Source organism: Eptesicus fuscus, chromosome 24 (assembly GCF_027574615.1).
Source record: "Eptesicus fuscus isolate TK198812 chromosome 24, DD_ASM_mEF_20220401, whole genome shotgun sequence".
Classification (NCBI taxonomy): domain Eukaryota; kingdom Metazoa; phylum Chordata; class Mammalia; order Chiroptera; family Vespertilionidae; genus Eptesicus; species Eptesicus fuscus.
In genome coordinates this window covers 6,875,441-6,892,045 of record NC_072496.1, presented here as the reverse complement: position 1 = coordinate 6,892,045, position 16,605 = coordinate 6,875,441, and the positions used below count along the sequence as shown (strand labels likewise).

General features: G+C 53.3%; 1 protein-coding gene and 1 long non-coding RNA gene across 4 annotated transcripts in view; one reads left to right on the top strand and one right to left on the bottom strand.

Moving 5' to 3' along the window:
* Positions 1 to 12,657: 12,657 nt before the first annotated feature.
* On the bottom strand, positions 12,658 to 15,322 carry LOC129148266 (uncharacterized). Of its 2 annotated transcripts, none has more exons than XR_008555326.1 (3): positions 15,264 to 15,322; positions 14,492 to 14,645; positions 12,658 to 12,974 (listed from the first exon to the last, which is right to left on the bottom strand). It is a non-coding gene; the product is annotated as an uncharacterized LOC129148266 (long non-coding RNA). The 2 variants fall into 2 exon arrangements; XR_008555327.1 differs by lacking the exon at positions 15,264 to 15,322 and adding an exon at positions 14,814 to 15,030.
* The window catches only part of CAPN2 (calpain 2), a 40,202-nt gene continuing 38,670 nt past the window's right edge, over positions 15,074 to 16,605 (top strand). For both annotated transcript variants that reach the window (XM_054712888.1, XM_054712887.1), the window contains exon 1: positions 15,074 to 15,419. In XM_054712888.1, the coding sequence (XP_054568863.1) occupies positions 15,183 to 15,419 (237 nt within the window). In that variant the 5' untranslated portion in view covers positions 15,074 to 15,182. The remainder of the gene's footprint in view (positions 15,420 to 16,605) is intronic.

Genomic DNA, 16,605 nt, shown 5'->3' with positions numbered 1-16,605 from the left:
GCATGACATTCGTGCAAGAGTAGGCCTTCCTTCCCCCAGCTGCCGGCACCGGCTTCCCTCTGGCACCCGGGACCGGGCTTCCCTCGCAGCCCCGGCTTCGTCCAGGTCATCCGGAAGGACGTCCGGTCTAAATAGCATATTACGATTTTATTATTATAGATTGCAGCTATAGGAAAGTAAGTGATAGAAATAGAAGTCACCGTTGTCAGTCCTTAATGGTAAAACTATTAGATAAAAGGCTAATGAGGAACTTGATAATGAATACATCTGAGCTCACTTATTCATCTGTGCATCACCCAAAAAAGGGGGCATTCGCGCCTTCTTACCTGATACAATAGGATGTACAACACGGGTCCACCTGGGAAGACTTCTGTCCTCTGTCCAAAGCTGACCTTGAACCGACTCAAACGTCCAGATCCAACTGCATTTTTTAGAGGAAATAAAAGGTTAAGCAGGGTTTTCCAATGTCTGTACTATTGACATTTGGGACCAGATAGTTCTTTGTTGCGGGATTGGGGGGGGGGGGGCGTTCTGTGCATTATAGGATGCTTACAGCATCCCTGGCCTCCACTTACTCGGTGTCAGTAGCTCCCCTGCCGTCATGGCAACCAACAGTGTCCAACATTGCCAAGTGCTTCCTGAGAGGTAAGAGCGCCCCCGGTTAAATGCCACTGGGTTAGAGACACGTGTTCAACGACACCATGAGGATGCCATCGGCCAGCTGGGCAGCCCACCTCCAGGGCCTGCGAGGGCAGGAGCAGAAAGACTGTGACCCATGCCCTCGCCAGTGTGGCTCAGTGGATAGAGCGTCGGCCTGTGAACTGAAAGGTCCCGGGTTCGATTCCCGTCAAGGGCACATGCCCGGGTTGTGGGCTCGATCCCCAGTTGGGGGGACTTGCAGGAGGCAGCCAATCCATCCATGATTCTCTCTCATCATGGATGTTTCTATCTCTCTCTCCCTCTTCCTTCCTCTCTGATATCAATAAAAATATATTGGGGGGGGAGGGGGGAGACTGTGACCCAATTTAGCATGGCCTCTGGGCCCTGGATGGTCCAGAGCACCCATGGGATTAGCCAAAATGTTGTCTCAGCTGCATCACATTTTGGCTTCCCCCTCTGACAAAGACCACCGCGTCCCACCTCCACTCACAGATGCTGGTCCCAGTTTGTAGGAAGTATCCGGAATAGGCAAATCCATAGAAACACACCAAAAAAAGGAAAGCTAAACAGCAAGATCAGAATAGGGGTCCTTTCCATCTTGAGGAGGGATGGATGGGGTGGCAGAGGAACACACTCTGCACGCCCCACCCCTTCTCAGCTCCTACATCCCGGGAACCCAGTTTAAGGCTCTCCTGTCACCATCGTGAAAGTATACATTCTAAGGGGCTGATATATGAATGTGCAGAAAACTAAGCCAGAAAATGAAAACTCTTATAATCACTCATGATATCAAATTAATTAGTAAATAGCATTATTCATTGTATTATGTAAAAGTATGACACTAAAAATTACATTGTTGCAGATCAAAAGTTTACGTTGTTTCACATGTATCACCATTACACTTATTACATTTTTTAAAAATATTTTTTAAATATATTTTTATTGATTTCAGAGAGGAAGGGAGAGGAGAGAGAGAGACAGAAACAGATCAAAAAAAAAATATTTTTAAAGGCAAAACGTTTTAGATTTTAATGGCACTTTTCCCCCGGGGTTTTGGTGAATGTGGACACGTTTTCATTTTGCACTGGACCCTGAACGCCTGCACCTGGCCCTGAGGGTGGGATCATGGGCCACTAACTTGGTTCCCATAGGCGTCGGAAGAGGGGAGTCCTCCTTTAAGCTATTACCAGCTATTCATACCTTCATGTGAGTGGATTCCAGATACTTTGATGAAAGACGGTTTAAAATGTATAAGATGCTAGGGACACCGCATCCATGGAAGAGAGAGAGAAGACCATTAAGACTGGAGAGCGTGATGAGTGGGGGACAGAGACCTGAAGATGAACCCCAAGTTTTGCTCCGAGTTAGGCTTTGTTAGAATCTTGTTCCTGACACTGTGCGAACAATATACACAGCCCAGCTATCAAAAACTAAAAATTAGCCCTAACCGGTGTGGCTCAGGGGATAGAGCATCGGCCTGCGGACTGAAGGGTCCCAAGTTCGATTCCGGTCAAGGGCATGTACCTTGGTTGCGGCCACATCCCCAGTAGGGGGTGTGCAGGAGGCAGCTGATGGATGTTTCTCTCTCATTGATGTCTTCTAACTCTCTATCCCTCTCCCTTCCTCTCTGTAAAAAAATCAATAAAATATGTTTAAAAACAAACAAACAAAAAACTAAAAATTAGATGTCATTTATTTGAGTCATAAAAAAAATTCCCTTGCCACCAAAAGTACACTCAAACCACGTATAAAACTGAGCAGGCAGGAATGTCATTCCATCTCTTGTTGAAGACTGGCTTCGAATGGCCTAGCTCTAGACATCCAGGACTGCTTTGTATTATCGGGGGTCCTTTCGAGGGAGAGCCATTTCTCGGGGTTCTCAGCAGAGAAAAATATCTGGAGTTCATTAAAATGTGTTGACACTGTCATTTTCCACGTGGGCGGGAAGAGCTAATGTGCAGTAGTTAGGATATCAGCAAAAGGCCAGTCAAAATATGTCGCTGGCGAATTGAAGGCACCCCTCCTAGGACACACTCGGACTCTGGGCTTTGCATTCTGTGGTGTGTGTATTTGCTATTTCTATTTCCACGGCCACCCTGTGCAAAAAGCGAGGACTTGTTAGGAACACTCTAGCTAAGATCGTGGAATAAACCCAACCAGTCCGACTCAGAATCTCCCGGGAAGGGGGAAAGAGAAGAACTAACCCAAGCCCTAGCTGGTGTGGCTCAGTGGATAGAGTGTCGACCTGCGGACTGAAGGGCCCCAGGTTCGATTCCGGCCAAGGGCATGTACCTTGGTTGCGGGCACATCCCCGGTAGGGGGTGTGCAGGAGGCAGCTGATCGATGTTTCTCTCTCATCGATGCTTCTAACTCTCTATCCCTATCCCTTCCTCTCTGTAAAAAAAAAATCAATAAAATATTTTTTTTAAAAAAAGAACTAACCCAAGAAATTTTGCCCGTAGCATTGTGAGCATATATACTCAGTTAAGACAAAAACAAAAAAACTATAAACAAATATTGAACATGGGTGAGTAGTCCTCATTTTCACAGTGTATGGGGGTTAGCAATTCCAAACTTTCCGTGCATTTTTGGATTAAGCAAAAATGGAGAAATATATGAAGAATGACGGGAAAGGGAGCTACAGCGATGGAGAGAGGGAGATTGAAAACAAACCATGTGGCACTCTCTTGGAACTGAAGGTCAGGTATAACTTTTCCTAAGTTAAAACTTGATTTCGTTATTCATGTACCCATTTATCCAAGTGTCTTCATTCGCCTGTCCTTTCGTGATTTATTTACCCAATCACCAGAGACCCAGCAGGCAGTAAAGCTGGTTCAGAGAGCATTTAAGAGACTAACTATAGCCGAAACCGGTGTGGCTCAGTGGATAGAGCGTCGGCTGCGGACTGAAGGGTCCCAGATTCCGGTCAAGCATGTACCTTGGTTGCGGGCACATCCCCAGTAAGAGATGTTTCTCTCTCATTGATGTTTCTATTACAGGCGCTGAGTGAAGATCGTTAGAATTTCTGGGGTACAAAAAAAAAAAAAAAAGAATTTCTGGGGTACATACAAAACCGGTGAGCGCCATCCAGGGTACTAAAACTGTAACCTTTCGGATTAGGGGGGTGGTTGTTTTTATTGGTTTGGTTTCTGGCTTTGGTTTTAGTTTAGGTTTGTTGTTTGTTTGTTTTTTACCTGAAAAAAAAATTATTTGCATGTGTACTAGACAAACATGTACACACTGGCATGTAACTTTGTAGAGTCTGGGCCCTGGGCCGCAGAGGAGGACACACCAAAGGCACAGCCCGCCCTCGGGGTCTGAAATCTTGGTGCTTCCGTGGCCACGAGCCCCTGGGTCTTGCTTTCCAAACACCCTTCCCACTGGGATGAGCCAAGACTCCCTGAAGATGGGGCCTTTTGAGGTAGATTTCCCTTTCCTGGCGTGGCAGCAGCAATACTGCCTTCTGCCATGTGGTGGCGCCAACGCAACACCAAGGAGGCCTTCGGAGCTGCTGACTGGGTGTGACATCACCCACCACTGCTCACGCAGGACTCCAGGCCAGTGGTCGGCAAACTCATGAGTCCGCAGAGCCAAATATCAACAGCACAACGATTGAAATTTCTTTGGAGAGCCACGTTTTTTAAACGTAAACTTCTTCTAACGCCACTTCTTCAGAATAGACTCGCCCAGGCCGTGGTATTTTGTGGAAGAGCCACACTCAAGGGGCCCAAGAGCCGCATGTGGCTCGTGAGCCACCGTTTGCCGACCGCTGGGCTAAGGCGATTGCTCCAAGGATTCCTTATGGTGCTTTTCTATGTATCTCCAAACGCACGTCACAGACTACATACACCTCAGAGAGCACTTAGGTCTTGATGTGACTTGCATTTTTTAAATTTTTTTAGTTAATCCTCACGCGAGGATATTTTCCCATTGATTTTTAGACAGAGTGGAAGGGAGGGGGAGAGACACAGAGAGAGAGAAACATCGATGTGAGAGAGACACATCCTGGAGGGGATCGAGCCTGCAACTGAGGCCCGTGCCCTAGGGGCTGAAATCGAACCCGGGACCTTTCAGTCCTCAGGCTGATGCTCTATCCACTGAGCCAAACCGGCCAGGGAGTGACTTGCATTTCTGATCAGAGCCTGCACTGCCGGGGTGGAATCTCCCCCAGACACGCCCTTCTGAGTGTGAGTCAGGAAGCCGGGGCCTCCCCCACGTCACCCGCGAGAGCAGTGATGGGCTCACAGCACGGTCAGCACCCGGCAGAGGCTGGGCTGTGAGCCTGAGGCCCCGAGCTGGCTCCAGCCTCGCTTGGGCCCTGGCCGGCCTCTCATGGCCTCTCAGTGTCTTCAGTGAGAGAAGAGGGGGTGGCCCTGCCCTCCTGGTCCCCCTGAGCCTGGGCCTTTGTGACTCCCGTTCTCCCTGTGAGAGTTGAAGAGGCTCCAGGCGCTGAGTCAGCCCCTGGCTATGTGGCCACACCCCTAGCAGGTGACTCAGGCCCAGACTCCCCTCTGAGGCCCCTCCCATGTCCCACTCCCTTCTGTGGCCCCGCAGGGTCTCCCTGATCTCTCAGCTGCTGGGCGGGCGGGGCCTCTCTCTGGAAGGAAGGAGCCATGGTACTGACAGGTGACAGCTGGGCGGGGTGGGGGGCGGGGGGAGCTGGCCGGCTTCTCCTTGGAGAGACTGATGCAAAGGAACATCTTTCCAGGCTTTAAATCCCCTGGATGCCCAGGCCGGTTTGGCTCAGCGGATAGAGCCTCGGCCAGCAGACGGAAGGGTCCCGGGTTCAATTCGGGTCAAGGGCATGTACCACAGTTGCAGGCTCGATCCCCAGCCCTGGCCGGGGCATGAGTGGGAAGCAACCAATCGATGTCTCTCTCTCTCACATTGATGTTTCTCTCTCTGTGTCTCCCCCTTCCTTCCACTCTCTAACAATCAATGGAGCCCTAGCCAGTTTGGCTCAGTGGATAGAGCATCGGCCTGCAGACTGAGGGTCCCGGGTTTGATTCTGGTCAAGGGCACATGCCTGGGTTTCGGGAGCTGGTGACAGAGACTGAGACGTGTTGGAGGCAGCCAATCAATGGTTCCCTCTCATCATTGATGTTTCTATCTCTCCCTTTCCCTTCCTCTCTGAAATCAATAAAAATATTTTTTTAAAAAAATAAAAATAGCCGAAGCCGGTTTGGCTCAGTGGATAGAGCGTCGGCCTGCGGACTCAGAGGTCCCGGGTTCGATTCTGCTCAAGGGCATGTGCCTTGGTTGTGGGCACATCCCCGGTCGGGGGTGTGCAGGAGGCAGCTGGTCGATGCTTCTCTCTCATTGATGTTTCTGGCTCTCTATCCCTCTCTCTTTCTCTCTGTGGAAAATCAATAAAATATATTTTAAAAAAAAAACAAGGGTAAAAAAAATTAATTAATTAATTAATTAAAATAAATTAAAACCCATGGGAAAACATCCTCGGTGAGGATTAACAAGAACAACAGCAACAAAATCCTATGGAGACTTACGTTAGAAAGCATCCGGACAGCGGCTTGGGTACCTCTAGGCATCACACGCTGTGCCTGGAAGCCCAAATCAACATTGTAAAAAGTACATTCACGTCCACGGAGGCGTCTCCTCTGTACACACTGAGAAGAGAAAAGAAAACAAGAAAGAAAATAATCAAAACCAACCTCTCAGAGGAGGAGGACCCGTCAGCCAGTGTAATACCCCGGCTGCTCGGCCCCAAGCCCCGGCTGCATCCACAGGGGCCCTGTCATCGGACGCTGGAAGCAGAGAAGAGGTCAGACCAGGCGGGATTGAGGCAGAAAAAGCCCCAACAGCCCACACAAAGGTACAAGCGGAGAAAAGGGAGCTGGTGACAGACTGAGAAAGGACAGCCAGGAATTGGAGAAAAAAGAGGGGTGACTGGGAAGCAGAGGGAAGAAGGGATTTTAGGGGGGGGTGGGGGGGGAGGCAGCATGCCAGGCCGCCACAGGAGGCCCAGGGCCAGAGCCGGGCACCCTGCCGGGCCAGGAGGGGGGGGCCATCGGGGAGGTGGGCAGCGTGCTGGTGAGCGAGGGCAGCAAGCCCATTCCGCACCACCCCCCCTCGCTGTGCAAACCGCATTGCCCCGGATCCAGGGCCGAGGCGCCCCAACGCAGCCCCGCGTTCAGACTCCAGCTCCACTCCCCGCTGGCTGGGGGACGCCGGGCAAGTCCTGAAACTCTGCTGCCGCCTGGTTTGTGAATGTGGGAAAACGGCAGGGCTTCTCTCCCAGAGTCACGGTGAGGCCTCAATGACTAACGCCGTGCAGAGCACCCCAAGTCCCCCAGGAAGCAACGGCCAACAAAGTCAGACGTGCTAGAGCCTTCCCCCGCCGGCCTAGTGGCTCAACGGCTGAGAGTCGACCTGTGAACCAAGAGGTCACGGGGTCAGTTCTGATGGGAGCCCATTCCCAGGTTGCAGGCTGGATCCCTGGCAGGTGGGGGCGTGCAGGAGGCAGCCCATCGATGTTTCTCTCTCTCTCCCCCGCTCTCTCTCTCTCGCTCTCTCTCTCTCTTTCTCTCTTGTCCTTACTCTCTCTCTCTAAAATCAATAAAAACATTTTTAGCCCTAACCAGTTTGGCTCCGTGGATAGAGCGTCGGCCTGTGGACTGAAGGGTCCCAGGTTCGATTCTGGTCAAGGGCATGTACCTTGGTTGCGGGCACATCCCCGGTGGGGGGTGTGCACGAGGCAGCTGATCCATGTTGCTCTCTCATCGATGTTTCTAACTCTCTATCCCTCTCCCTTTCTCTCTGTAAAAAATCAATAAAATATATTTTTTTTAAAATGAAATAAAAATAAAAACATTTTTTAAAAGTGCAAGAGACTTATTGGGGGGAACGCCTGTGAGAGATGAAGGGGAGACGGAGCAGCGGAGTTAGGGGGGCCCTAGACCCCCTGACAGGTCTGACACCTGGGAAAAAGAGAGAGAAGGAAAGCCCAGGCTGATGGGCATGATGGGCGGGCTAACTGAGCTTCTCACTTCCCGCCCGTGGGGCAGGGAACAGCACGCATCCCTCCACGTGTTCCTGGACCGGCCGTGTGAGAACAGAGGGCAGAGGGCGGGCGCCGAAAAGCCTTAGAGGGGAGGTGCCCGGGGCTGCGGTGACAGCATCACCCACTGAGATCCTCCAGGAAGAACCCTGACTCTGCGGAGTGGATAGCACCGCCCCATTTCAAGAGGCGAGAGAACTGATGGCTAGTATTTTTTAAATGGCAAATGGCCCTACAAACACGAGCTGTAACCGGTTACTAGCAACGTTACGGTTCGGGGAACCCCGCTATGCGCACCCCTCGCAGACGTGGTGTTGGGTGGACTCTGCCCTGAGCCCTGCCCGGCGGGGGCAAGAAGGGGCCCGGGGCCCAGGAAAACACCTGGGCCTTTTGAAGCTTGCTTTCTGGCGTTTTCCTTCCTCCTCCTCCTCCTCCTTGGGGGCCTCCCCTCTTTTGCAACCCCAGGGACTGCTCATCCCGTCTCCTACCTCCTACTCAGCTCTCCCTAGTCCAACAGGCCTGGCCCAGCCCACCCCCACCCCAAGCTACAGTCGCAGGACGGCAGGAGCCGCTCCCAAAGGGAGGGATCTCTACAACAAAGCCGTCCATTGTAGCAGCGTGGGAGTCACCTTCTCTCTGAGTCCTTTGCATTCAGATCTCAGAGCTGGAGAGAGAGGAGAGAAAGGGCTGGCTTAGCCTCAGCCTCAGCCCTGCCATCCCCTCGCCCTCCTGAGCCGGAAGACGGCGGGGCAGGACCACGTCTGGGGCGGTGGGCCAGGCCTGCTCTGCCACCCTTTCGCTGCCTCTGTTTTCCCATCCATACAATGGGAAGGCGGGATCTCCCTGTCCCCATGCCTGCAGGTGGTGCCTGTGGCCACGCACACCAGCCAGGGCCAGGGCGGAGGGTGGCCTGGATGGGTTACTTTCTCTCTCTTCTTCTCAGTTGGAGGATATAATCTAAAGAAAAAGAAAAGAGATTGCCTTGCGGTGGTCCTCTCGTTATAGAAGAAATCAGCGAGCTGAACAGGGGATGCCTTAGTAAGCCAAGTGTGGAGTCTTTGACCTAACCGGTGTGGCTCAGTGGATAGAGTGTCAGCCTGCGGACTGAAAGGTCCCAGGTTTGATTCTGGTCAAGGCATGTACCTTGGTTGCAGGCACATCCCCAGTAGGAGATGTGCAGGAGGCAGCTGATCGATGTTTCTAACTCTCTATCCCTCTCCCTTCCTCTCTGTAAAAAATCAATAAAATATATTTTTTAAAAAAGTGGAGTCTTTATTATGCCGGCGGACTGAGACACACATTCTCCCTCTCTCTCTCTCTCTCTCTCTCTCTCTCTCTCTCTCTCTCACACACACACACACACACACACACACACACACACACTGCTGGCCCAGGCAGCTCTGGGTGATCCCCGCTGCGTCTGACTCACCCGCTGCCCTCGGGCCTGGGACTCACCCTGGAAGGTTCCTGGTGATGGGTGAAGCCCTGGAGAGTGTGTGTCTGCGCCGGGTGTCCCCTGAGCCGCACCGTCCGGTCAGAGAAAGACGAGAGGCCGCGGCTGGGTGGGAGAGCGCGGTGAGGGGCGTGGAAAAGCTGAGAGAGCACGTTTGCCTGTTGATGCCGGTGTAAGAACCGGGAATGGCCCGAGGCGGGGCGGTCATCATTGTGTGCAGCTGCAGAGCAATCTGAGCAGCTCAGAGGGCTCCGGCCTTTGCGGGCAGAAGCCTGTGTGCACTGAGGCCCTCGAAAGCTGGTGGATCCGCTATCGGGGCCGCAGGGCAGAGGGGGCTGCGGGCTGCGGGCTGCGGGCTGGGGAGAGGCTATCGGGGTGAGCCTGGAGGCTCTTCCATCCCAGGGCTGCCTGGTGTTTCTGATTTGATTGCCTCGATAGGGCTGGTCTGCCTAGGCCCAGGGCTTTGTTGCTTAGAGGCCTGGGGAGGGGAAGCCCGGCCACCTGCCTGGAGGAGGCACATCCCCCCAGGGATGAGGGTCTTCCAGGAGCCGGGCAGGCCTCTGAGCGTTCCCAGCTGCTCTGCCACACTGGGCAGGTGACCAGCTTGCTCCCCAGCCCCCAGGCCCCAGGGGAATGCAGGTGAGCCCAAATGAAGCACACTAGCAGCGTCCAGGGAGGGCTGTCTCTCTCATCTGTCCTCCGTTGCCCCGGAAGGAAACCTCGGAGCTAGGAACGAACGCCCGTGTCCCCGTGTCATCCCAGGGGGCGGAGGGAGAGCCCGGTGGCCGGCCGTGGGACCCAGCCTTCGGGCAGCGTGCCCAGCCTTAGACGCGGATAGAGGGTGTCCAATAAAAACTCAGCCAGACTGAGAGAAAGACGCTTACAACAGGAAGGAGGCGCCAGGCTGTGGACGCCAGAAACGTGGACACCTGTAGAGACTTCCTATGAGTTTATTTGAGCCAAAACTGACGACGTATGCCGGGGAGCGAGCTGCGGAGAATAACAGTTTGGCAGCTGGTTTTGTGCCGTTGGCATCGAGGAGGAGACCGTGCGGAAGATGACACGAAGGCGGGAGAAAGCCAGCAGATGACGCGCCTTCTTAAGGGTGGCGATGCCTTCTCCAGTGTAGCTCAGAGGTGTCAACCTCGACGCACAAGAATGACGGACAGGACGGGCTCAAAACCCTTTCCCTAAAGAAGCTTTAGGCCCTAGCTGGTGTGGCTCAGTGGATAGAGCGTCGGCCTGTGGACTGAAGGGTCCCAGATTCGATTCTGGCCAAGGGCGTATGCCTGGGTTGCAGGCTCGATCTCCAGTGGGGGGCATGCAGGAGGCAGCCTGTCAATGATTCTCTCTCATCATTGATGTTTCTATCTCTCTCTCCCTCTCCCTTCCTCTCTGAAATCAATAAAAGAATATATTAAAAAAAAAAAAAGAAGATTTAGGCCCGGGGCTTGAGGACTCACCATGACCTGCCCAGCTAGGAATTAGTGATTTATCACAGCACCCCTGTCTCATCCACGAGCCTCAGAAGCCGGCAAGTGTCTCAAAATCGAACAGAAAAAGGGTTTCTTTTATGGGTCAGCATCAATATCCTCTCTTGCAAGAAAAATGCCTCTGTCTTGTTCAAATAGTTCTCACCCTTTCATTCATTTCTCCACGACCCCTGAGGAGCCGATGGTGTGTACGTAACAGAGCAAAGGCGAAGGCCCGGGGCCCGCCCACAAAGTGTCTGCACACAACAGAGCAGCGGCCGCCAGCCGGTGGTCTGCGGCCCACTGGCGGCCCGTGAGGTCGGAAATACAATAGAGTATGCCAGCCCTGGCCGGGTAGCTCAGTTGGTTAGAGCATCATCCTGATATGCCAAGGTGGCAGGTTCGATTCCTGGTCGGGCACATACACGTATCAACCAATGAATGCCATAAATAAGTGGAACAACAAATCGATGTTTCTCTCTCTCCCTTCCTCTCTCTCCCTCTAAGGAAAAAAAAAAAAAAGGAAAAAGAAAATCAATCAATAAAAAAGGGTATACAGATGTTGTATTAGAAAGCTGCATACCTGAAATACGTTAGCCTAATAAATTTAATTTTTAAAATAGTCTTAAAAGGGTAAATGATGACTCTCCCATACAAATATAAAATGAGCACACCAAAGAGTTTGTTTAACTCATTAATGCAGCGGTTCTCAGCCTTCCTAACGCCGCGGCCCTTTAATACAGCTCCTCATGTTGTGGTGACCCCCAACCATAAAATTATTTTCATTGCTACTTCATAACTGTAATTTTGCTACTGTTAATGAATCGTAATGTAAGTATCTGCGTTTTCCGATGGTCTTAGGCTCTACAGCAGCGTGAAGAACTGTATTAAAGGGTCACGGCATTAGACAGGTTGAGAACCACTGCATTAATGGATGAGAGAACCGGTAGGTGTGTTTTTTAAAAATTTTAATTCAAAGGAGAATCTAAAAAAAAAAAGGCCAATGAGGAATGCAGAGGAAATTTGTTAATAGATGCAAAACCGAGAGAGGCTGATCGCACTTGCATCAGACCAGGTTCATTTGCATCTATGTAGAAAAGACTTAGTGGCATTACTATCCATTTTCTAGAAATTACTAGAGCTTGTAGACTGTGATAGGCACAGACCGTGCCGGATCTGAACCCCGGGCACTGTTTTACAGGAAAATCCTGACTCTGGCATCTCGAGCCACCCTTCAACATCAACGTAAATGCCACTTTCTCCACAGAGCAGTATCTGGGCCTCCTGCCTCGGGGCTAAGAGATCATTTAAAAAAAAAAAAAAAGGAACAAAGATGACTCCCCTGGAGACATAAAAGGAATGCATCTTAAGGATTTTATTGGACACATTAATTAAATGAGTCAATAAAGCAGATGTGATACCTGGTCCAAAGGAGAGATCAAAGAAGCACACCTTTATTTATGTGAAGCAAAGACTATTGAGCTGAATGTGCGAATGGGCTCACCTGGGTTCTCCAGTGGGGGGAGGAGGCCCTCCACTGGGCAGAAGTAATTTGCATAATCGATAGAAAACTGTTTTGCATGGCTACGGTTACCTGCAAGTTAGGGTTGTAAAATAATTCCAAAGCAATGAAAGGCTGGAATCAGATCGTCTCAGCACACTGACATTTGTGGGGAGCTGTCCCGGGCACTATAAGATGTTTAACAGCCTCCCTGGCTCCTACCCCATCGAGGCCAGTAGCATTCCCCAGGCATGACAATAAAAAATGCCTCCAGACATTGCCAATGTCCTCTGGGGGTAGGGTAGAGAGGCTACATTTGCCTCCAGTTAAAAACCACTGATCTAAACAATGCATAGTTTTCCCGAGGAAACATAAATTCTTCCATATTAGTGTAGGGAAGGAGGAGAAGGATACACTCTTTGGCACACACCCATTTCTCTCGTGTTTGAGCTGAGAATCTCGCGGTATTGTAACCGGGACCCAAGTTCGGCTGCCTGCCGCCACGAAAATCAAACTCGCGAGACAGGTGCTGATGAAGAAGGAAAGAGGTTTATTCAAGTGCCGGCACCTGGAGAGGATGGGGGGCTCTTGTCACAAAGCCCATCTCGAGATCTCAGAGCACGCAGAGGTTTTGTGAGGAGGGAGAGGGAAAGCAGAACAAAGAAGTCAAGGGAGGGGGGTGCAGGCCAGCACACTCCATTCCTTCAAGGATCTCGAAAATGGCCAAGCGATGGTTTGCATCTTCCTGGTCTCCGTCATCATCCCGGTTCTACGTCATCCTGGTTCTATGGTTGAAGGTCAGCAAATCTGCTGGAACTGGGATGACTAACGGTCACAGTGTGTATCTTCTGAAGTTAGTTTCTAGGAATCCTACACAAACATGCTGTTTATCGACATGCTAGATAGTCAGGGCCAGCATTTACAGGAACAAGGCCAGAAGAATGTTGGGATGGGTTACAATTCCCCACGGGCCCAGTGTCTCCCAACAGAATGGTCACAGCGGCCCGACCACAGACACTGTTCTAACTACTCTACCCTTATTGACTCAGTTTCCCCATTTAAATGTCAGTTCCAGGTGAACAACGAAGGATCTTTTATTTTATTTTTTAAAAGTATATCTTTATTGATTTCAGAGAGGAAGGGAGAGGGGAAGAGAGAGAGAAACATCCATGATGAGAGAGAATCATTGATGGGCTGCCTCCTGCAACACCCCTTACTGGGGATCAAACCCGAAACCCAGGCATGTGCCCTTGACTGGAATTGAACCTGGGACCCTTCAGTCCGCAGGCTGATGCTCTATCCACTGAGCCAAACCAGCCAGGGGGGAAGGGTCCTTTAGTGTAAGCACGCCCCCATGCAGGACTGGCACATCGCCTCGAGGGGTTCAGAGCCTCCCCAGTTTGTGCTGTGTCGGCGTGTGAACTACTTTGACCTGAAGGCAATGGAGTCCTGGGGCACTTTTACCTCCCCCTTAAGGAATTTAAGCTACGCCCTAGCTGGTTTGGCTCAGTGGACAGAGCATTAGCCTGAGGACTGAAGGGTCCCGGGTTTGATTCCGGTCAAGGGCATATGCCCTTACGGGCTAGGTTCCCAGTGTGGGGGGTGCAGGAGGCAGCCAATCAATGATTCTCTCTCATCATTGATGTTTCTATCTCTGAAATCAAGAAAAATATATTTTTTAAAAGATGGGAAAAAAAAGCCCTAGCGGGTTTCGCTCAGTGGATAGAGCGTCGGCCTGCAGACTTAAGGGTCCCGGGTTCGATTCTGGTCAAGGGCACATGCCCAGGTTTCAGGCTTGACCCCCAGGAGGGGGCGTGCAGGAGGCAGCCAATCAATGATTCTCTCTCATCATTGATGTTTCCATCTCTCTCTCTCCCTCTTTCTTCCTCTCTAAAATAAATATATACATTTAAAAAAAAAAAAGATGAAAAAATAAAAAAGAATGTAAGCTATCCAGGGGCCTTGCCCCTAATGAAAGATTATCTGAGAACACCTTTTTGACCTTCCCATAGGGCGGGGTAAACTACTAATTACTCACCTCTGCTCTTCCCGGGACTGCCCTCCCTCCCTTCTAAAGGCCCGGGCACCTAACCCTAGCCTTAGCTCACAGATACCTCACTTTCCCTGTCCGCCCCTGGCCCTCTCATGTATGTGGCGGTGTGTGTGTGTGTGTGTGTGTGTCCCCATGCATGTATGTGGTGAAATTAGGCTATTTCTCTTGCTAATCACGTCGATTTAATTATTAGACCAGTGGAAGAATATAGAAAGGTAGAGGAAACTTTCTCCTCCTCCCCCGCCCCCCCCCCCCCCACACACACTTACACGAACAAATTATTGGTGTTTATTTGAAATTCAAATGTAACTGGGAGAATGTACTTTTTATTTACCAGATCGGTCAACCCTGGGATCACACAGCCGGCCGGCCGGCAGCAGGGCAGCATCTGAAGATACCTCCTGGGTGACCCCAGTCCCTGTCCTGCCTGTGAGTAGCTGCGGGACCTCGAATAAAGTGCCCGGCCCTCTCCGATGCGGTGGTTGCATCTGTAAAATGGGCGCAGGACCAGCCTCTCACCCAGCTGCTGGGAGGATTTCACGAGGTCCCCTATGCATCGCCCCCAGGACAGGGAGCGGCACCAAGCTGGGGCCCGACCGACGGCAGCCAGCGCCGCCTCCCCGACCTCACTCCCCGGGCCCGATGCACTGACTCACGGGTGCTTCCTGCAGAGTCACCCCTTCCGGCCTCGGGTTCGTCCGGCTTTCCCCCCAGGAAGGAGGAAAGGGCCGGCCCGGGGCTGGGTGTGGTGTGCGCCCTCGCGCGTCCCGACCCTTTCCGCCCGGAGCCCCGGCGTCCGGCGGCTGCGCTTCCCCGGGCGCCCGCAGGCGGCAGCACCGGCCCCGCAGGCGCCCCGGCCCCGAGCGGGCCCCGCCGGCGGCCAGGCCACACCCCGCGGGCGGGGCGCTCCCGGTGAATCATCGCCGGCAGCCGCAGTCCCGCTGCCCCGCTCCGGGCCCGGCCGCGCCCCTGCCGCGCGCACCACCGACCCCCGCAGGCCGACCCGATCGCGCGCAGCGGACGCCATGGCGGGCATCGCGGCCAAGCTGGCCCGGGACCGGGAGGCGGCCGAGGGGCTGGGCTCGCACGAGCGGGCCGTCAAGTACCTCAACCAGGACTACGAGGCGCTGCGGGCCGAGTGCCTGGAGGCCGGGGTGCTGTTCCAGGACCCCGCCTTCCCCGCCGTCCCGGCCGCGCTGGGCTTCAAGGAGCTGGGGCCCCACTCCAGCAAGACGCACGGCATCGTGTGGAAGCGGCCCACGGTAGGAGCTGGGGCGCGGGCGGGGCGGGGTGGGTGCGGGCCTGGCGGCGGGTGTCCGGGCCCCGGGGGGGGGGGGCGGCGAGGGCCCGGCGGGGGCGGAGAGCGAGCCCGCACCGCCCGGGAGCCACCGCCCGCAGCCCGGCCACCATCTGATCGCGCGCATCCCCGGGGCCCGTTACCCGGTGCAGGGGTGCAGGGGTGCAGGCGCGCGCGGGACGCCCCGGGGGCCCCTCCAACTCCCACGCCTTGCGGGACACGGCTCTCAGAGTCCCACTAGGAGCCCCCCTGGACTCCACAAAAACTGGGGTGGCAGAGGGGACCCGGGGACAACTTTGATGGGACCCCGGTGGGCAGACGGTGGGAGGTGGGGCGGAGGGTCCAGACTCTGGTCCTCAAACTTTTTATTTTTTACTATTTTTTAAAATATATTTTATTGATTTTTTTACAGAGAGGAAGGGAGAGGGATAGAGAGTTAGAAACATCGATGAGAGAGAAACATCGATCAGCTGCCTCCTACACACCCCCCACTGGGGATGTGCCCGCAACCAAGGTACATGCCCTTGACCGGAATCGAACCTGGGACCCTTGAGTCCGCAGGCCGACGCTCTATCCACTGAGCCAAACCGGTCAGGGCCTGGTCCTCAAACTTTTTAAACAGGGGGCCAGTTCCCTGTCCCTCAGACCGTTGGAGGGCCGGACTATAGTTTAAAAAAAAAAACTATGAACAAATTCCTATGCACACTGCACATAGCTTATTTTGAAGTAAAAAAGAAACAAAACGGCAAAAACACCCGCAGGTGGCCCGCGGGCCGTGGTTTGAGGACGCCTGGTCCAGAGGGTCCGGAGGAGAGCAGGCGGGAGACAGCTTCTGCCCCGGAAAGTCCGTCTGTGGCCGGCGCCGCCGCCGAGGGAGGGGGAGGGCCCCCTGATCGCTGTGACTAAGGGCTGCCTCCTGCGGCCCTGGCTGGGTTTAGCCGGAGTTTCTTGTTTATTTTAACCAATGGGCGCTGCGAGGACCTGCCCTGCCATTCACGCCGCTGGTAAACAAGGACAGAACAGGCCGCCGAGAACCAGACTCCTCTGGCCCAGAACCCTCCCGGGAACCTCGGGGTCCCTCCAAGCCCCCCAGCTGGCTCCCCGGCGTCCCTGTCCCCTGCTCTGGCCGGCCTAGGGACAGCCCGCTCCCT